General features: G+C 45.1%; 1 protein-coding gene across 1 annotated transcript in view; it reads right to left on the bottom strand.

Annotated features, from left to right (window-relative positions):
* The window catches only part of ADAMTS2 (ADAM metallopeptidase with thrombospondin type 1 motif 2), a 445,202-nt gene extending 425,936 nt beyond the window's left edge, over positions 1–19,266 (bottom strand). Inside the window, 2 exon segments of the mRNA XM_020964237.2 lie at positions 17,323–17,684; positions 18,898–19,266. Of these exon segments, the coding sequence (XP_020819896.1) occupies positions 17,323–17,684; positions 18,898–18,997 (462 nt within the window). The 5' untranslated portion in view covers positions 18,998–19,266.
* Positions 19,267–22,592: the final 3,326 nt, after the last annotated feature.

The raw sequence follows: 22,592 nt of genomic DNA, 5'->3' as shown, positions 1-22,592 counted from the left end.
TATATTGCCTTAAGCTTGACAAAGAACTTTACAAGTATTATTTCATTTGATCCTCACAACAACCCTAAGAGGTAGGTGGTATTATTACCCCCATTTTACAGAAGAGGAAACTTAGGCAGACAAAGGGTAAGGGATTTGCCTAGGATTACACCGCTAGTAAGTATCTGAGAAGAGACTTGAACTCAGGTCTTCCTGATTTCAGGTCCAATGTCCCATCCACCATGCTACCTACCTGCCTAATTTCAAGAAATGACTTGGTCAAAAAATCATCATCCGCTAGTAAGCTTCACTATGCTGGGCTTGGAAGATCCTCAGATACACAATCTGTTACTGACAACATACTCGAAGCTTTTTCCAACTTGGAGGGCCCTACATAGAGCTGTAACAAGGGCAGGGCAACTGGAGCTTACCTCCAGGGTGCCCACGCTTAAATAGCATTCATAGTACTTGTACTCCTCCAATTACAGAAATAACTGAGCTTAATACCTAGTTAGCAAAAATAATTAGTAAAAATTCTTCCTTTCCTTGACAGCTGAACACCAGGTGAAATCTTTCCTGTTTGCAGTCCCACCCTGTTTCCTAACCATGACATCTATTTCTTATCAACAGGGCAGTGTTCTACAGTCTCTCCTCCATGGGGCCTTGTGTCCTAAGATCTAGGAACTCTCCTGGAAGTCTCCCTCATCCAGCATTCCTCAACCATTGCATTTGTCTTAAAAAATGGACTTGAAAAATTGCTAATAACAGTTCTGGACCTGCTAGAGCATGTGTTCCATATGGCATACCCAGAGTCCTCCAAAATGCCATGGTCAGGCACTGGCAGAGTGCTTTGATAGAAGAAGTACTATAACCAAATAGTGTGTGTGGGTGCACGCGTGCACATGCACGCATGTGTGTGTGTGGGTGAGAGAGAGAGAGAGAGACAGAGAGACAGAGAGAGAGACTGCTTAACTCAACAACTTTGTAAATGAAAAAGGAAAACCAAAACTTGATTCAATTAATAGAATAAATAATATCCTTATGTTTTGTATTATGGTCAATTCAATGAGGGAGATAGAGAGACAGGGAAAGAGGCATTCTGTAAGAAATCAAAGGAGTAGAAACCTGGAGATATTTCCTGGGGACCCAGGACCAGCAGGAGAGAGGGCCCTCACCCACCACCCTGTGCCACCATTGGGAAAGAGTAAAAAGTCCATCTCTAAAGGACAGCAATGTGTCCCCAGCATTTTCAGGTCTATTAAATGAGGGAGATAGCGAGAAAGGGAAAGAAGAGGCTGTGGAAAGTAGAGAGGGGGGAGGACAATGGATGAAGGCTGTAAGAAGATGGGAAGAGGATAGAAGAGATAAAGAGTTAGCAGGCTCTCTGGTAAAAGCATCGCTACTGTTCATCAAACCATGGGTATCCGAGTAAATAAATCACACTGTTACCACAGTCCTTTGACGTTCTGTGTCTCTCTGCCACTTTAAGAGTTGCCTATACACTGGGAAATAGCTTGTCACCTTTTATGTCAAAACTTCAAAGAGTTTGTGTTCATTTTCCCATGCAATTTTAGACATGTTGCTCATGTATATAGGGATGCCTTACGTTAATACTTCAATGAATCTGTGACCACACCAATGCAAGCAGTCCCTCCATTAGTGCTGATTGCAACCCATCCATATCTTCTCATATTGTGGGACCCTTGTTCACACCTTCCAATAAACCCTCAACTTTGAGGGCCACCTGATAAGCTAGAGGCCTTCCTCTAGATTTCTTCCCATTATTTAGATACTAATAGAGTACATAAGCTATGTTATATCCCTGTTATCCCTGGCTCTCAGTATACGCCTTCTCACCTCCTTTTCCAGTCATGAGGAAGGAATTACCTTGCCTTCAGAAACTTATTTTTAGCACTGTACAGGTGCTGGTCAATTTACTAGCTATGCCTGAAAATTTCCTTGCAGTCAAAAAGGTGTCAAGCTGCTTTATCTTTCCTCTCTGAGAGATGAGGTTTACTCCATCCCACAGCGCCTGAAGGTTTACATTCGGAATCACTACTTATTTCATTGTTCCTTCTGTAAAATAAAATATGATAAATAAAAATAAATCTTTAAAATCCATTTTTTGTCTAACTGGATACTAACGGGAGTGATCTCTAGTGAAAACGAGAATTAAGAGGTTCAGTCCTGTTCACAGCTGCCTAACTTTTCTAATCAGTGGGCTAGGGAAACGTCCTCCAGGCTGCAGGGCTGCAGCACCCGAAACAAAGTAACATCCCTTCCTCTGGGACTTGCCATAGGCCTTGGTGAAACGCTGCCCCAGAGATCCCCAGCCCTGCCTTCAGCAGATCCCATACAACACTCAGGTGTCAACGCAGACACAGTCAGGATGTCTGCAAATCAGCAGGCAGGTACCGACAATTACTGCCTGCGCTAAACTCTCCCATTCCACAGCCACGGGGGGGCTGATGTGCTCATTTCCAGCCTCAGGAAAAGACATTCACTCTAAATTCTCTTCCATAGCTTTTAATAAGAAGGCAAAAGAGTTGAAACCCTGCAGCAGTTCCCGGGGATCCGGGAGCAGCAGGAGAAAGGGCCCTTGGCCCCCAAGCCATCACGAGAAAGAGCCAAAGCTCTGTCTCTAAAGGACAGCACAGTGTCCCCAGCTCTTCCAGGGAATTAGCATTCAGGAAAGGAGCCAATCAGAATGCCTGATGCTTGTGTATTCCAGCAGGGTTGCAATCCGAAGCTGTGCGTACCATTCTAAAGACCCCGAAAGTAGGAGAGACATAATGCAATTTAAATTCATGGGAGAACGAAAGTCCTCCGAGTTCTTACTGCTCAGGGTGCTCAAGCCTCTGCAATAACTTTTCCATATTAATGGAAATGCTGCAGGCGCGGCAGACAGCTGACATTTAATAGGAAACACGTGCAGTAAATAGCATCCTATATAAGCCTTGGTACTATAGTAGGGTGTCAATGTGGTTAGGATTTAATGCCCTTCATAGATTCAAGAGTTTGGGGAGTTCGTCTTGTCCCTCTTCTAATCAGTATCTCGTTCCCCACTGACTCCATCCTCACAGAAGCCCCCTATCCCTCAGAGGGTCTGCTGCTCCAGCTCAGTAAATCATCTTAGAGCACAGACATCCAAGAGGGCCAACTCGAGGGAGTACTAGTGCAAATCCCCGCCAATTTGAGTGCCCTGCAGCCACTAGGAAAGAAAGGATGTGTGGGAGCCTTCAGCCGACTTTGTAGCCTCAAGCTGAGAGAGTGTCCATATCACACACCGATTACTCTCAAACAGAAGAATCGTCTTTGGAACATAAGTGCTTCAAGAGCAGAAGGCGCTGCCCCAGGACCCAGATACCTCTGAAATAGATTTCTCCTGCCCAAAATAACGTGGGTTGCCTTGGAAGACAGTAGAGCTGGCAAGTAGATATCGTCAAACAAAAGCCTGATCTGTTATAAATGCTCTGGAAAGATCCTTACTCAGGCAGAAGTTGGATTAGGGGGAATCAATCAATCATAAGCATGTATGAAGCAGCTACCATGTGCCAGGCACTGTGCTAAGCATCAGGATACAAAGAGGCAAAAGACCTTCCCTGACCTCAAGGAGCTTACAATCTAATGGTCCTTGTGATGTTACTAATATAAGGAAGCTTCCAGCGGATAAACTTCCACGGATGCAGACTGGCAACTGTACTACAATTTATGACCTTAAAAGGGTTCTCTTGGAATACTAAAACTTAGCCAGGATGATATAACCAGTCCTGGTCAAAGGTGGGCCTTAACACCAAGGACTGAGCCAGAGATTCTCAGAGCCAGAGCGGCCTCAGAAGTGCAATCTCCAGGGCAGCTATATGGCACAGTGGATAGAGCATCAGCCTGGAGTCAGGAGGACCTGAGTTCAAACCTGGCCTCAGACACTTGACACTAGCTGTGTGACCCTGGGCAAGTCACTTACCCCCACTGCCTAGCCAAAAAAAAAAGAAGAAAAAAAAAAAAGAAATGCAATCTCCCACTTGTACAGGAATCCTCTCCATATCCTTCCATGAAAGGGGGTTATCTAGTCTCACCCTCCCATTCTCCAGTCACTAAACCAATCAGCCAGTCTGTCTTTCCTCAGTTATGACATGAGACATATGCACTTTTTAAAATGCCGATGCTCATCAATTAATAGTCTGGGGACGAATGATAGCAATTAATTGTCTAGGGCCAGATGAGAGAGATAATATTGTGAATCATCCCACAGATGGTGGTGAGCTTAGCCATCATTGCTGAAGTGGTGCTGACCCTTCACATCTGTGTTAACCTGATCCCCCCACCCCCCACTCCTTACAGGCCCACTCAGGAGCCAAGAGAAATCAGAGGACACACTCATTATAACTCCCTCACCAAGGAGGGCTGGCTTCTCATCCATAGCTATACAAGTAGCTAATAGAAAAGTTTCTCTCTCCTCCTCTCCACTTCCCCCATCCAATTAGTTTCAATCCAATTAGTGTTTCTGAAAGCAAGTAATTTCTGTGGGTTCACGCAGCAATCATGGCACTTCCTTGTGTGTATGAGGGAGAAAAGGAATAATTTTTTTTCTTCTATAGAATATCTTTCCTCCTTATTCTCTTGGGCCAAAGAGACAGCCAGACTCCCTGGATGCCCAAGTCCCTGGGAGGGAGGGAGAGAAGGGACAATGGGGGAGGCCAGGCTTTGTTCTCTGAGTAGACAACAGCCACGTTATCGGGTGTTGACCACTTAATTTATTCAAGTAGAAACTAGGGAAAGAGGGATGTGTCAAGATGCTAGAAGGGACCACCACAGCAGTTAGGACTCAGCACAACCTCTCCCACCTCTCTTATTCCATAGCTAGCTAAGTAGAGTTCAAGACAGAAATGGAAAAATTGTTTGGAGCCCAGAAACCAGAAACTAAGAACCAAAAGAGGGGCAGCTAGGTGGCGCAATGGATAGAGCACTGGCCCTGGATTCAGGAGGACCTGAGTTCAAATCCAACCTCAGACACATAACACTGACTAGCTGACCCTGGGCAAGTCACTTAACATTGCCTAATCAAAATAATAATACTAATTTTTAATAAAAGAACCGAAAGGGATCTCAGATATTATAATAGCCAATATTTATATAGCACTTCTTATGATCCAGGCGCTGTGCTGAGTGCTTTATGAACATTATCTCATTTGATCATTTAGACTAAGTTCTCCCTGAATGGGAATTCCATCTGCAATATCTCTGAGGGATCATCCACTTGGGGTAGCTGGGTGGCACAGCGGATAGAGCACCAGGCCTGAAGTCGGGAAGACCTGAGTTCAAATGCGGCCTCAGGCACATATTAGGTGAGAGGCACTGAGCAAGTCACTTAATCTCTGTTTGCCTCAGTTTCCTCAACTGTACAATGGGGGTAATAATAGCTCCTATCTCCTAAAGTTGTTGTAAGGATCAAATGAGAGATTTATAAAACTCTTTGCAAAGCTTAAAGCACTATGTATAAATGCTTAGATACTTGAAGACACTATCATGTCCCCCAACGTTCCCTTCTTCTGTTTTGTTGTTTTCAAATTAACCTCATATGGCATGGTATCCAGTCTTCTCACCGCCTTTGGTTACCTTCATCTGGACTCCAGCTGATCAAAGTCTTTCCTAAAACGTGGTACCTGGAACCAAAAACAATGCTCCATTTGGGGTGTGACAAAAGCAGGGGAAATCAGAACCCCTTCCTCCTTAGCTGTGGACGTCACACCTCCCTTGATGTAGCCTACAACTGCATAAACCTTCCTGGTTGCCCTCTCATCCTGTGGGCTCATACTGAGATAAGGATATGTGTGGAGTGAGAGCCCGAGATGGCAGAGGAGTGAAAGCCTAGGCTAGCGGTGGCGAGAAACTCAGACTGTGAAATGCCGTGGGATGGGTAATGCATCAGGGGACGTTCCAAACACATGCAAGGCATCAGGAGGCCCCTCCTTGACCAAAACAAGGACAATAAGTCCTAGAATCCGTTGAGCAAACAAGTAAACATTTATTGAACACCTACTATGTCAGGCACTATGCTAGGAGCTAGGAATACAAAGACAAAAATGAAACATTCCTTGCATTGGAAGGATGTGGATTCTATTAGGGGAAACAATGTGTACATACATAGATGTGTAGATAATTAATACAAGGTCTTTCTTCATAGAAAAAGTCACTAGTAATTAGAGAGGGTGAATATTTGAAAAGACGTCCTGCAGAAGATGGCGCGGGAGCTGAGTTTTGAAGGAAATAAAAGGTAGAAAGGAGGAGCGAGTGATCTTGGGGGAAAGAGGTAGGGAGAAGCAGATGACGTGAAGGCACAGAGTCAGGAAATCAAATACCGTGTAGGAGATACAGTTCAGAAGGTCAGTTTGCCTGTGCTGTAGAGTGAAGGCAATTAATGTGTAATAAGGCTAGAATGGTAAGTTGGGGCCAAGATATGAAGAGCTTTAAATGTCAAACATAGGAGTTGGTATTTCATCCTAGAGGTAATAGGGAGCCACTGGAGTTTATTGGATTTTATTTATAGGATTGACATGGGTGGATCTGAGCTATAAGAAAATCACTTTCACAGCTGGGTGGAGGATAGAGTGGAATGGGGAGACTTTCAGCAGAGACCAATTAGAATGCCCAACTTTCAACCAAGAGAGACACTGGCATTGCCGTATTTCTCTCTAAGGGCAGTCGGGTAGTAGTGGATAGAGCGCCAGACCTGAAGTCAGGAAGACTCATACTCCTGAGTTCAAATCCAGCCTCAGACACTTACTGGCTACGTGACCCTGGGCAAGTCACTTAACCCTGTTTGCCTCTGTTTCCTCATCTGTAAAATGAACTAGAGAAGGAAATGGCAAACCACTCTAGTATCTTTGTCAAAAAACCCTAACCCTAAATAGGGTCACAAAGGGTTGGACATGACTGAAAAAAAAAGACTAAAAAGTACTTCTTTCTATTGCTATCCTATGGGGAAATGATGGGGAAATATCATAAATCTCGTTGTAAATATGGGAAAACAAAGGTCCCCCAAATTTAAGGATGTGCCTGTGGTTAAAAACCATCAGTCAGGAAAGCTGAGACTGTCTACAGTTACCTACCATCACCACCCCAGAGTAGCCAGGGTCTCTCTAAGCTAAGACATCGGTACTAGAATTGTTATTTTCTTCTAGGATGTCGACAAATATACTTCCCCAAAACTAGTATAACACCTTGCACATCGTAGGCGTTTAGTAAGTGCTTCTAATCAACAGGAATATAGAATGCCAAAGTTGGATGGGACCTTAAAACACAAAGCACAGAATTAGCCAAGCTGGAAGGAACCTTAGAACATGGGATATCAGAGCTGGAGGGTGTTTCTGAAATCATCTAACCCAATCTCCCCTTATTTTGTAGTGGAAAGCCCAGAGAGGGCGGTATGACCTTGCCCCTGCGTCCCTGTTCTCTGTGCGGCTGCTGGAGAGAGGGCTGAGGATGCCGGCCTAGATCAGACACTCTGTGAGATCCACATGGAAACAAACTCATTTCCCAGGAATGTGGCTTTCAGCCTGGCCTTCCTGGACCGAGCGACATCAGCTCTGTCTGGCGCGGTCACTAACACATTCCCAGTCACACCAACAGCTTTACCTGTGAATGAACCCCAGGCACTTTCTTGCAGTTGGAGGGCTCTGTCTTTGGCTGGAATTCAGATTCCATGGGAGTAACCAATAAAGCAAGTCTTCCCTTGATCGTGGTTATCAGTGACCCTTAAGGTTGGGCTGCTAAAAAGGGACCCAGTCTAGGGTCTTGAAGGAAATAAAAGATTCTAATAAATAAAAGATCCCCTGACCTGGGGTCTCTAATTCCAGTTCTTCCACTAACTTGTTATGTGGCCTCGGGCAAACAACGTGGTCCAGTAGAGAGTGCCAAAGTTAGAGTCAGAGGACTTGGGTTTCAATCTTGCCGCTGACACTTACTATCAGTGTTGTCTTAGGCAAGTCATTTCACTTCTATGTGCCTCAGTTTTTTCAACTGTAAAAATCATACTAGCTGTGTGACCCTGGGCAAGTCACTTAACCCCAATTGCCTAAAAATGTAAAAAAAAAAAATTAAAAAACCAATCAATTGTAAAGATCAGATGATCGAATTAGATGATCTCTAAAGTCCTCCTAATTCTAAATCTCCTCTCTGGACCTCAGTTTTTCCATCTATGAAATGGGTACAGAATCAAGGCCTGTCAGAATTGAAAGTGACTTTAACCAACCTAAACCCCTAACTTTAACAAGGTAACAAAAAATCCCAAGATGTTGTGCTAGGGTACCAGCAGGTAGGGGGATCGGGAAAGACTTCACACAAGCGTTTCCTGGGTAGGGTTTTGAAGGAAACAAAGAATTCTAAGAGGTAGAAAGGAGGTGGGAGTGCATTCCAATATATAGGACCAGCGTATGCAAAGTCACAGAGGTGGGAAATAGAGTATTGTGTGTGAGAAGCAATAAGAAGGCCAGCGTGGTTGGACTGTAGGATGAACAAGAGGTGTAATATATGGTAATGCTGGAAACGGAGGTTGGGGCCAGGTCATGAAGGCCTTTCAAAGCTCAACTGAGGACTGTATTTTGATATTTCTGCCTCAAGTCTACCCCTACTCTACTCCATCTCCACTGAGCTGTAAGGTGATTTTTCTAAAGCACAGACCTGACCATATCACACCTCTGCTCAATGAGCCCCAGGATCTCCCTACTACCTCTAGGATCAAACATAAATTCCTCTGTTTGCCCTCTAAACCTCATCATAAACTGTCCTTGTCCTACCTTTCCAGTCTCTACTCCCACCTGGCGACGCTGGCCTACCCCGTGTTCCTCAAAAGCCCCATCTCCCATCCCCATCCTTTTGCACTGACTGTCCCCCACCCCATGCTCACAAAGCTCTGTCCCATCACCTCCACCTGGCTTCCTTCAAGACTTAGCATAAATCCTACCTTTGGCCTAGAAAAAAAGGCTTTCCCAGTCCCCTCAGCTGCGGTAGTGTCTTTCCCTTTCTGATGACCTACTATCAATTTTGTATAAATCTATTATGTAACTAGTTATTTCCATGCTCTCTCCTGCTTTAGAATATAAGTTCTTGTGGGGCAAAAAATGGTTTTGCCTTTCTTTGGATCCCAGCACTTAGCACAGTGTCTAACACATTGTCAGAACTTAGCAAATCTGTGTTAACTTGACTAGATCCTAGAAGCACTAGGGAGCCATTACAGTTACTGAGTAGGAGAGTGACAAAGTAGGACTTGCACTTCAGAAAAATCCCTGTGACAGCTATGTGGGGAAAGAATGAGATAAGGGAGAGACTGTTGAGAGCAATCAGGACCTACACCCAAAGGGCTTCCAAACGGTGCATGCCCTTTGATCCGGCAATACCACTGCTAGGTGTGTATTCCAAAGAGATTTTTTAAAAGGGAAAAGGACCTATCTGTACAAAAGTATTTATGGTAGCTCTTTCTGTGATGGAAAAGAATTGGGAATTCAGGGGATGCCCATCAACTGGGGAATGGCTGAACAAGTCGTGGTATATGAACGTGATAAAATACTATTGTACTATGAGAAATGCTGAGCAGGAGGCTCTCAGAAAAACCTGGAAAGACTTAACATAACTGATGCAAAGTGAAGTGAGCAGAACCAAGAGGACATCACGGCCAGTAAGAGCAATATTGTATGATTATCAACTGTGAATGACTTAGCTGTTCTCAGCAATACAATAATGGGAGACAATTCCAAAGGATTCTTGATGAAAAAGGCTACCCACCTCCAGAGAAAGAATTCATGGAGTCTGAATGCAAATCAAAGCATACTATTTTCATTTTATTTATACCGTGGTTTCTTGTTTTGGTTTGTTTTGGCTCTGTGTCTTCTTTCATAAGATGACTAATGTGGAACTTTTTAAAGAAGAAGGCAAAGGCTTAAGGCAAGAAAACCAATTAAGAAGGTATTATAGTAGTCCAGGTGAGAGGAAATGAGGGACTGAACTAGCCTGTCCTAGAAATAGCATTGATAAGAGCCAAATATGATAGAATTTTGATAGGCTTAAGAGAGAACACAGAACAAAAGAAAAACTATTTGCTTATTTTTAATTAAGAGACAGAAAGTGGCACATACCAAGCAAGTCAAACCACCATCTGATTAATTCTGTTAGAACCGCAATGAAGATAACCCAAGACCCTAAATGCAGGAGCCTTGAGAACAGCAGCATCCCTCAGACCCTCAGCCCTCGCTGAAAAGAGCAATTACTATGGAGCAGGAGTCCCCCTTCCTCACCATCACCAACATCAATTGCTGACTAGCAGTTAGGCAGTAAACCCTTGGAGTGACAGTACCCCCCAGATGACTGGTCTTTTTTCAGACCCAGCCTCCATCATCCCAGAAAGCAATCCTTATGGAGATGCATCTGGGAAATTACTTCAGGTACTTCATCTGTAACTACTGAAGACCCACAAAAGAAAGCTCTTGCCAGCAAAGTTCTTGTCACCATCAAATGGTTCAGCATCAGAAAATTATATTATTTTATCACTGGAAATAACATTAAAGATGCATAACCATGTGCTTTGCCATTACACTCTAAGGACCATGGGACCTTCCCATCTCACTTTCAATGAAGCCTCTATGTTGCCTCCTATATGAGCTCCTTGAGAGCAGGGGCCATCTTTACCTTTCCATTTGTACCCCAAGCACTTAACCCAGAGCTCTGTACACAGTAAGCACTTAATAAGTGCTTTTTAAATGTATTCATTCATCCTTTTGATTCTGCCTTATTAGAGTCTAGGGTATTTGTGTAATATTTGCCCCTTGTTTCATCTGTTTCTTTTGAGACAATTAAGTTTGTTATTAAAAAAAAAAGTTTAAATAAATAACAATGACTGTTAATGGTAATAGCATGATAATTCATATTTCTATAGTATTTGAAAGTTTAGAAAGTGCTTTTCTTCTAATGGACAGGCAGCAGGGTATAGTAGACAGAGAGTCTTCTTCAAAGCCAGGAATATCAAGAGTCAAGTCCTTCTAACACATACTGGCTGTGACCCTGGACAAGTTACTTAGGGGGCTGACCTATATTGGTGGAGGGAATTTCCTCACCTGGGAGCTCCCTGAACCCGTGAAATCACAGGTCCAGTGCCTATCACTATCCTTCCCTCACAATAACCCTGCAATATAGGTAATATATGTGTTATACCTCTTTTACAGATATGGAAACTGAGGCTGGGAAAGGCAAAGTGATTTGTCCTTGATCACACAGCTAGTTATGCATCTGAGCCAAGATTCAAACCCAAAATTCTCCTGATTTCAGACTCAGGGCTTTTTTCCCTTTTGTCGTGTTGCTTCTATCCCTCAAGAACTGGAGGCCTCAGTCCACAAGAATCCTCTTTCCCTTCAAGGAGAAGCAGGAGAGAAAAATGTCTCTAGGAGGGTCAGTCATTTGGTGAAACTTTGTTTGCTTTTGCTAATTGAGACAGATACTCAGAATTACAGACCTGTGCTTCCCATTTACCCTAGGCAGCAGCCTCTGGATACTCAGACTCACTGAATTGAGCATCTCACACCACATTGGGAAGCCTAGGCCAGCCACCCAGAGTCTGAAGCCCCCATTCCCCCAAACACTGCCCACTTTAGCTTCTGACAGACACTCAAAATCACTGACCTGAGGCCTCTACTTTGCCCTCTGCAGCCTCCCCTGGAGGTTGGTATTGGAAGTGAAGAAACCAAGGTCTGTTCTCTGCACCAGCATGAGTCCCAATTCACAAACACATTTCTGCCACAGCATCCTCTGTCCACCGACAGTTACGTGTTATCCTGCAGACGGGACTAGTAACAAAGACTGCAGTTTTCAATAGCCAGGCCTCCCTGACTCAGCCTGACTGGGAAAGAACTATCTGAATTCATCCAAAGTGTGAATCACAGAATCTTCTTAGAGAACTATAGCCTTTTTTGGTTTGAGTTTTTCAGGTCTATAAATAATGTCATCCAGGCTAACAAAGCATTACCAAGTACAGGAACAGATAAAAGTGACCAGTGATTTAAATCAATCCTTTATGTATACATTAGTGTTTAAAAATAAAAAAAAAAACCTTGTTCTGAAGTAGGTTAAATATTACCTTGGCAATCATGTTTACATTAATTAGCCACTTAAGTACTTTTCAACTCAACAAACATTTATTAAGCACCTCTTATATGGATTAATAGATAGAAAGTACAAATATGAATTTCAACCCTCATCAGTTTAACTTACAACAAATATCTAATTAACAGCATCCACTTTATAATGAGATTTTGAAGGTTATAAGCAATTTATATTCTGAATGCAATTAAAGGGAACAAAGGTGAACTTTGTACATTTTAATCAGTTGTTCTGACAATAAAGTATATCTTATGGGACCTCTCACATGATTTCTTTCTGTAATCATTGCTTACACTAAATGGAGAGTCCAATCTCATAGAACACCAATCAACAAGCATGTATTAAGTGCCTAATGTTCATAAGATGGAGGATGGCAGTATAATGTAATGGAGAAAAATCTGGGTTTAAGGTTGGTTTCTAACACGGGCTAGCTGTGTGACTCAGGACAAGTCACTTAACCTCCAGCGCCCCCAGATAGGACAGCTAGGTGGCACAGTGGATAGAGTGCTGGGCGTGTAGTCAAAAAGATGTCTTCCTGAGTTCCAATCTGGCCTCAGACACTTCCTAGCTGTGTGACCCTGGCCAAGTCACTTAACCCTATTTACCTCAGTTTTCTCATCTGCAAAATGAGCTGGAAAAGGAAATGGTAAACCACTCCAGTATCTTCACCAAGAAAACCCCAAATGGCGCCATGAAGAGTCAGTCATGACTGAAAGACTCCTGAACAACAAGAAGCCCCCAGATAACTCAGGTTAACTAATTGCAGAGCTGCCCACGTGCACTGGGAGGCGGATTTTCCTCACCAGGGGCTCTCCACCAGGTCCAGACCAACACACTACATTCTAATGACACAGGGAAAAATTAGAACTAGTCCTTGCCCTCAAGGCATGGAGTTACAGGCAATCTAAGGAAATAACATGTATGCATATAATAAAAAATAGATATGAAGTAGGAGCCCCAGCAGCTGGGAGAATCAAGAACGGTCCCATTAGAAGGCAGCATGTGAGCTAAGCTCTGAAAGAAGCTAGAGGACTCCAAGAAAGAGAGGTGAGAGGCGACTGCATTACAGACCATCTCTGCAAAGCATGGAGGGAGGAGATAGAAGCTAGGGCAGATCAAGGACAAGGTCAGCTTGGCCAGAATGCAGAGTGCGTAAATGGAAAGGGATATGTCGTAAACCTGGAAAGACAGGCTGAAGCCAAATTGTCCTTGTGTTGATCAGAATTCCTCTTTGGTGTTGGTCAGTTGTTTCAGTCGTGTCCGACTGTTCATGACCCCATTTGGGGTCTTGGCAAAGATAATGGAGTGGCTTGCCATTTTCTTCTCTAGCTCATTTTACAGATGAGGAAACTGAGGCAACAAGGTTAAGTGACTCATCCAGGATCACACAGCTAGTAAGTGTCTGAGGCCAGATTTAAACTCAGGAAGATAAGTTTTCCAGATTTTACAGATGAGGAAACTGAGGCAACAAGGTTAAGTGACTCACCCAGGGTCACATAGCTAGTAAGTGTCTGAAGACAGATTTAAACTCAGGTAGATAAGTTTTCCAGAGTCCAGGCCCAGCCCTCTATCCACTGTGCCACCTAGCTACCTCAATTATCTTTACAATATTGCTATTTACAGTATAAACTGTTCTCCTGGTTCTGCTCACTTCGCTTTGCATCAATTCACACAAGTCTTCCAAGGTTTTTCTGAAACCATCCCCTTCATTATTTCTTACAGCACCATAGTATTCCATCACATTCATAACTTGTTCAGCCATTCCCCAACTGATGGGCATCCCCTCAGCTTCCAGGTCTTTGCACCATAAAAAGAGCCACTATGGATATTTTTGTAGCTATGTGGGTTCTTTCCACCGTCTCTGATGTCTTTGCCTTGGTTTTGGTATAGACCTAGTAGTGGTTTCACTGGATCAAAGGGTACAGACAGTTTACAAGTTTTTTGGGCATAGCTCTAAATTACTTTCTGGAATGGTTAGACCAGTCCACAGCTGCACCAACAATGCATTAAAGTACTACAGACCATCCAGTATTTTGAATTTTTTGTCAACTTACCCAATCTGTAAGTATGAAGCGCTATCTCAGAGTTGTTTAAATATGAGCTAAGTATTAGTGATTTATAGCATTTTTTCATATGGTTATTGATAGGTTAAATGTCTTCCTCTGAAAACATCCTATTCATATCCTTTGACCATTTGACCATTATCAACTGGGAAATGACTTATTCTTATAAATTTGACTCTGTTTTCTATATTTCTTGGAAATGAGACCTTTATCAGAGAAATATGCTACCTAAAGTTTTCCCCAATTTCCTGTTTCTCTTCTAATTTTAGCTGCATTGTTTTTGTTTGTACAAAAGGACAAGTCACTTAACCCTGTTTGCCACAGTTATGTAATCAAAATTGTCTATTTTGCCCCTTGCAAACTTCTCTATCTCTTGTTTCATCATGAACCCTTCCCCTATCCACAGATCTGACAGGTAACTTATTCCATGCTCCTCTAATTTGCTTACGATGTCACCTTATATCTAAATCATGGACCTATTTGGAACTTATCTTGGTATACAGTATGAAATGCTGGTCCATACCTAGTTTCTGGGGGACTATTTTCCAGTTTTTGCAACAGTTTTTGTTGAATAGTTCTTGTCCCCAGTAGCTGGAATCTTTGGGTTTAGCAGAAACTAGGTTACTGTGCTCATTTGAGCTGAAGCCAAATTGTAAACAGCTTTAAATGACAGCAGAGTTGTTATTTTTATTCTAAAGGCAATAGGGAGCCACTGAATCCTTTTGAGCAAGGGAGTAACATGGTCATACCTGTCCTATAGGAATATGAAAATAGCAACTGAGTTGAGAAAGGATCAGAGAAGGGAGGGATTTGAGGCTGGGAGATAATAAAAAAAAAAAAGATAGTGACTATTCATATTTTGATATACTTACCTTTAAAAAAAATCTTCATACATCAGTTCCCATGGTGCATTTGAGTGTTGGTTCACAAATAATTTTCTACTCAATAGAAAAAGTGATGGTACAAAGAGTCTGTGGATCACCAAAAGTCAATCAGAAATAATAACAAAACTCCTCTCATGCAGTTATGCAAGTCAATGTGAAAACAACATTAACTTTATATTCAGTTGGGTTGGTTTGGTTTGATTTTTTTTCCCCTCTTTTCAGATCCACAAGTTGTTATTGAACACTATCGTCGTGCTGGGTCCTGCTTTTCACTTTCCAGAAACAGGACTATTTTGTAAAGTGAGGGATGCCTGTATCATGTGTAAGGATTTTTGTTGATGATAACTTGGAGGAAGGAAATTGTCCTTGGAAATACCAAGTCTGAAAAGCAGCTTCACTTTGACTATCTTCAAAAAGATTAAAGTATAGGTCCCTGAAATGTTTATGTCTCCTAAACCCATTTCTTTGTCCGCTTAGGCCTGCCAAAGAAGAGTTTCCTAAGATTCACAGAGCCAGTCAGCTCTATTCCACAGCAGGGCACAGAAAAGTGTGGAACAATTACCTCTAGTGGAAACATGAGCCTGCGATGGAGAAGGAGAAATTACGGGAGCCGAGCAGCAATTCATGACAAAAACTGCCTTTCTCAACTAAACCGAGTGAGTGTGTGCCACGTAGCAATTAGTGTTAAACACACAGTGCGCCTGCTTCAGATGTCTGGCACCAACAGATACAGTCTGACCACTTGACTCGCATTCCAAACTCAAAATCTGCAGTTTCAGGCCTGCCATTCCACCCGGAACATCCCTGTCCAGAGCAGGGCCAGCAAGTGTTAGGGTTTTTAGGAACCATTTAGGCTCAGAGAAATCACCCACTCCGGACCTAGGCAAGCACTGGGCCTTCACCCCAATCTCTGCTCTCATCTCATTTTCCAAACCCAGGTCGATCTGTCCTGGTTGCAGCATCTCCTCATGTTTAACCATGAGTATTGGAAACTGAGTATTTGTAGAAACTGAACCTCAGGGCTATAGCTTTGCAATTTAGGGGTCGAGGGAATAGAAGGGAGGCAAAAACAAGTACTGGGGACAGGAATGGATAAATTTCTATATTTGCACACATTCCCATCCCTATTCCTAACCCCTGCCAAAAAAGATAAAAGAAAACTGCATTTCCAGACCCCAGGGTATAAAAGCCAGAGCATAGCATGTCAACAAGTGTCTGACAGTTTGACTCAATGCAATACTGATTCTGTACCATCTGAGACTCAGGAGCTGGGGAATAACCAGGAATTTCTACACTGTGGATGCTGTCCAGTTACCAATTTGTAAAGCAAGTCCTAGGAAGCTAATTTCCTCCCTCCCCCTACCCCCACAACAAGACTTAATGAAAATAACCAGACCAAAAAGCTTTAAGCATCTACTAAGTCAGCACTGTATGTTAGGTACTGAGGGGTTGGGGGTAAGGGATTGGAGTGGGGGTGGGGGGAAGTAAAGCACAAAAGAAACAAAAGCTATATCCTGCCCTTCCAGGGGCTCTAACAACAGCAATTCTGAGAAAGATACCAAACAGACAGAGGATGGGGGAAGTGGTGGAGGGAGACGGCTTGCTGAGCCTAAGGTAGCTGTGTGGAGATAGCTACTTACTACAACTAGCCAATAGAGGGACCAGCCCTATCAAGTGAAGCAATATGTGTAAAACATACTACAAATCTTGAAGTACTATGCAAATGTCAGTTGTTATAATTGCAGAATCATTGCATTTGAGCTTAAAGTCGATCTAGACTTAGCCTCCCACCCAATGTAAGGAATTCCCTTCTGTTTTATCCTTGACAGGGTGGGGGAAGGGGGCATTCAGTCCCCACTTGAATACTTCCCCACCACCAGGAACTCACCATCTAACAAAACAGCCTTAATTGTTAGAAAGGCCTGCCTTAAATTAAACCAAAATTGGCCTCCCTGAAACTTTCCGGGCATCCCCTCTGAACCACGATGACCCTTCAAATATTTGTCAGCATCTACCATGTCCCCTTAAGTCTCTAGGGTAGATAAGCCCACTTCTTTGAACTGGTTCTCATAGGGCAGACTACCTAGACCCCTCATAGTCCTGGTCACACTCCTCTAGCCATGTACCTATAACAAATGAACCTAACTGCCACCTAAGACTATTCTTGCTCCCGACCATTCCAGCTGCATTGCTGGGAAGGGATTGAATTTGTGATTCTTACTGCATGCACTGTACAAGAAAAAGAGACTCACCAGCCCATCACAGTTACTGATAGCGACAGAAGCATTGGGCAGACCAGTGATGCCACCCACATAGAGGCAGTTCCCCAAGAGTGGCTCTACTCGAGTCTCACGGGAATCTTCCTGCCATTCAACAGTCGCACCCGGGGCCACAAGCCGGGAGTTCCGCCGCAGCCTGAAGTGGAAGTCTCTTCCAAACACAGTGACGTTGTAAAATATCTGCTCGTTGGCATCCTCCCTGGGCAAGTCCCCAACATCCCTTCGGGATCGACCTTTACCAGCTCCAGACACCAAATGTGATAAGAACTTGCCCTCTGCATCTGTGCTGGTTGGGATGACAAGTCTATACTCCTCTATGTTTCCCAAAAGTGGACCTGAAAATGGAAGGGGTAAGAAGAGGATATGTAAATTTAAACTCAATTCTCCATCATCCCAAGGACGTCTTTTCCAGCCCCTTCATTTTACAGGTAGAGAAACTGAGGCCCAGAGAGAAGAAGCAATTTATCCAAGGTCACATAATGAACAAGCTGCAGGACTAGTATTTGATCCCAGGTTTCTCAATGTCAAAGGCTGGGATCTTCTACCTGGCTCATGTTGCTTCCCCCTTAACTAGAGGCTTAGATGTACAAGTTGGCAATATCAAAGACCAGGGGCCCGTTAACAGCGGTGGGCTGTCACCAGTTGGGGAAAAGGACCACGGACAGAAATAGAAGGCAACATGAACACTTCCCATCCTCAACCACCTTAATGAACATCAGTTAGCCCACAGACATCCCAAGGGTTCCCACCAATGCCAGCAATTGGTCACCTCATTGGGCTACATAAGCCTGTGGAAGAGTCTGAATGCCATGAACCCCAGTGCTCACAGTGCACTAGAGAGATGGGGGACCTTCAGAGGCCACACAAGGGGAAACACATAACATCAGCAGGTCATCAACTTAAAATGCTCTAACTGGCCTCAGCCTGGCTAAGCTTCCCCAATTTCTCCCTGGGAAACACACGGTCCAATCACAGGGAGGTTCCTGCTGGAGATTCCCACGCATAGCAGGCGCCCTGGGCAGTTGGGAAGGGGAGTGTCATTAGCCAACTGGGGCAGCCCCATGAGATCCCCAGAGAGTGACCTGGTGGTGGTGCTCTTTAACCCTTTGAGGGAAAAGACCTCACCCCTACTTTAGTGCCTCGTGTTGGCAGCTGGGTTTAGCCCTTCCAGGGACAAGCACTAAGTGAAACTTGATGCTTGGATCAGAGTTTGTGGTCGAGGGGCTCCAGCTGAGGAGAGAGCGAATTGCATTTTCCCCATCCTCCTCGGCCCCTCCGCTTGCGGTCCCAACAAGAGCCTCGGGTGGGGGTAGGAGCCGGCAGAGGCCGGTTCTGAGGTCCTTGCCTCGGGCTTCTCCGGCTGTACTCGCCGGGGCACTTAAGACTGAGGGCACCACGTCCCCCCAACCCGCGACTTCTCCAGGGCTCCGAGACTGGGCGCGCCCTGGCCCCAAAGTTGGCCAACTCACACCCTGGGCGAGCGGAGTTAGCCCAAGTCCCTCCGGCGCGGGGCAGGGGGGTTGGAGTCCGGACTGGAGCGGGACCTACCTCGCGGGCCGGAGCCGCTCAGGGCGCCCGTGGGCAGTGACGGCAGCAGCAACAGCGCCCAGTAGAGCAGGAGGCGAGCGGCTCCCGCTGGCAGATCCATGGCCGCCGAACCGCAGCCCGAGCCCCGCACGCGGAGCCGCGCTAAAGTTGCCCGCGAGCCGCCCAGCCCACATCTGGGGCAGCTGGAGCCGCCCGCAGCTGCAGTCCCTCGGGGCGCGGGGCGGAGGGAGGGGAAGGCGGGGGGCGCGGCGTGGGGAGGAAGAGAAGGAGGAGACGAGGAGCCGAGGACGCCCCAGCCTGCGGTGACCCGGCTGCTTCCCCTCCGCGCGTTTGTTCACTCAGCGGCGGCTCCTTCCCTGCCTCCTTCCTTCCCTCCCCTACCTCGCTCCCTCCCGCCCTAGCCCAAGACGCTGCAATCGCAGCGAAGCAGAGACACCAGGAGGCGGTTCGAGGGTAACGCCAAGGGGCCGGGGCGCGCAGTGAAGTCAGGCTGATTGACGGAAAAGCTGCCCGCCCAGCTTCGCGTGGGGCCAGCCCCGAACCCGGCTACCTCCTGTCCTTGTGGGAGGCGCCCCGGATCCCCAGGAGAGCGAAGGGGACCTCAGAGAGGGACAAACTTCGGCTCCCGGCGACCGTAGGCGCCCCCAAGCTCTCTCCAAAGCACCTTCTCCTCCCGTACGCCCCACCTCCGTGCGCCCCAGAGCCCAGCGCTGCGCCAAAGTTGATTTTCTTGGGTCCTTAACAGAAAAGGGAGCCAGGGTCCGAGGGCAGAACAGCTGACTGTCAGGGATGCTAAGCTTCCGCTGCAGGTAGGAGCGGAGGGTAACTCTTGCTTCCCCAGCCCACGCAGGGCCCCAGAATCCAAAAGACCGGGCAGACCTTCCTCCTGTACTCAGGGGTCCGGGATCTCTTTATGGGGATGTCAGCAAGTCGAGAAATGAAACGGGGAACTCTCAGGAGGCTCACAGTCCTAGAAGAGATAAGGGGCAACAAAAAAAACCGCTACAAATCAAGCAGGAGGGAGTAAGGTCCACAAAGGGGCGGGGAACAAGCAGGAGATTGTGGGAGATTCACAGAAGGGATAGTTCACTTCAAGCTGGACTGATCAGTAAAGGCTTCAAAGAAGAAGTGCCACTAACTGGGCCTGAAAGGGTGGGCAGGATTTTGACCCTAACACCTAGGAAAAGAGCATCTAGGTAAAGGGATTAGTACGACTGGCATCTCAAAAACAGAGGGAAAACAATGATTATGTTTGGTGATGGTGAGTAGACCAGTCCAGGTTGGAGCACGAAGAATTAGGACAAGTGGGACCTCTCTTTGAGACTTTCTAAAGCCTGGCCTGGCCAACGAAGAAGTGGCTTCCTGGCTGATAGACAGACTGACTCTTTGCACGGTTTGTCTTTGCACCTGATCTGTTGTTCAGCATGTCCCTCTCTTTGTGACAGTATTTGTGGTTTTCTTAGCAGAGATACTGAAGTGGTTTTCCATTTCCTTCTCCACCTCATTTTACAGATGAGGAAACTGAGACAAACAGGTGTTTGCTTGAATTTTATCTTACTCTGTTTTACTATTTACTCTATTTTACAGCTGAAGAAATTGAGGCAGAGAGAGTAACTTAATTAAGTGACTTGTCCACAGCCATGCAGCTAGCACATGTCTGAGGCTAGATTTGAACTCAGGTCTTCCTGACTCAAGGCCTGAGGCACTGTGACACCTAGATGCCTCCAGGAATCAGAGGGGTAGAGAGGACATGGATGTGCTGAAGCTCACACAATGACAGTGGCAGAACTGGGACCTTGATCTTTCGACTCCTAGTCTAGTATTGTTTCTATTCTATCACAGAGTATGAGTAAAAATGTGGAGCTGGAAATGTGTGTGTTGTATTTAGCCAACAGTCAGGAGCCCAGTTCCACTGGCATGGAGGAGGGTTCCTGTAGGGATTGTCCAGGGCCAAGCAAAGCAATTGAACAGAGATGCTTTCCTACCTCTAGAAAGGTGGATCAGTCAGTAAACATTTATTAAGTGTCTACTGTGTGCTAGGCACTGTGCTAATCTCTAGGGATACAAAGAAAGGTAAAAGACAGTCCCCGTCACCTAGGTAGCACAATGGATTGAATGTGAGCCCTGAAGTCAGGAGGACTTGAGTTCAAATGTGACCAGGCACTTACTAGCTGTGTGACCCTGGACAAGTCACTTAACCCTGTTTGCCTCAGTTTCTTCATCTGTAAAAAGAGTTGGAGAAGGAAATGGACAGAAAGAAATATCTCTGCCAAGAAAACCCCAAATGGAGTCATGAAGAGTTAGTTATACATGACCGAACAACAATTATTTTGCACTATTTATCATATCCAACCTTGTGACTCCTCGTCTGTCTCTGTCATCATTTAACTTCTCCTACGGCAGAGGATGAGATGGAGAGATAGTGTCATGGAAACAATGAACTTGGACAGACTTCAAGACATAGGGGAGGGTACAAGGGTCTGGAGTGCTATGGCCCACGGGGTCACAAAGAATTGGACACGACTGAACAGCGGCAACGTCTTCTATTTGTAAGTTATATTGCTTCCATAAGGCTGCCAGCTCCCTGAAAGCAGGGGTCATGGGATTATGGATGTGGAGATGGAGGGAACCTTAAGATCGTCTGGTCCAAAATCTCTGTTTTATACATAGAGAAACTGAGATCTAGAACAACTTAGTGACCTGCTCAGGGAATCTGGATTCAATGACTTCTATGGGTCTTTACAACTCAAAATCCTACAATCCATGATACTTAAAGAGCATGCATGTCACCACACAAATACCAGCTAGTCCAAAATGAAAAACCACTGAGATGTGGCCTTGAATTAACACTCTTCTTCCATGGTTACGATAGCCCGCACTCTGAGCCCCAGGTCCAGGGACAGAGCAGAAGGGTTATTTACCACAGTCACTGTCTGGAAGTTGCTTTCCTGTCTCCTGTCTGTCAGGCAGTTTCCAGACATTTCAGTGAAATTTAATGTGAATCATTGTGTGACCTTCATAGTGTTTTCTCACTGATAGAAGAGAAGAGAAACTACCACTTGAAATAAATTTAGCTTTGACACCATTCTTTCCATGTTTGGCCATGGGTCCTGAGTAATCCATCAGTCGGCATTTATTAAGTGCCGTGTGCCAGGCACTGTCCTAAGTGCTGTAAATTCAAAAGCAAAACTGAAACCCTTTCTGTCATCAAGGAGCTTACCTTCTAATGGGAGAGACAACTCATACATTTGTTGTTGTTGTTATCATATAGCTAATAAGTGTCAGGCCAGATTTGAACTCAGATGCTCCTGACTCCAGGCCTGGTGCTCTGTCCACTGCACTACCTAGCTGCCCATGCATTCATACGGACACAGCATATGCAGAATAAATAAATACAAGGTAGTTTGGGAGGGAGGGTACCAGCAGCTAGCAGGATCAGGAAAGGCTCCATGTAGAAGGTGGTACTTAAAATGAGTCTTGAAGGAGACTAAGGATTGAGAGAGAGAGAGAGAGAGAGAGAGAGAGAGAGAGAGAGAGAGAGACAAGGAGGCAAATATTCCAAGCACTGGGACAACCAGGGCAAAGACATTGAGACAAGAGACAGAACAGCATGTGTGAAGAATAGAAAATGGGCCAGTATGGGTGGACTAGAGAATGCATGGAGGGGAGGAATGCATAAAAGTCAAGATCTTCTG

This window comes from Phascolarctos cinereus, unplaced genomic scaffold, assembly GCF_003287225.1.
Source record: "Phascolarctos cinereus isolate Bilbo 61053 unplaced genomic scaffold, phaCin_HiC Scaffold_2;HRSCAF=192, whole genome shotgun sequence".
Classification (NCBI taxonomy): Eukaryota; Metazoa; Chordata; class Mammalia; order Diprotodontia; family Phascolarctidae; genus Phascolarctos; species Phascolarctos cinereus.
Note: the sequence above shows the minus strand (reverse complement) of the source record. Positions and strands in the feature narration are given on the sequence as shown.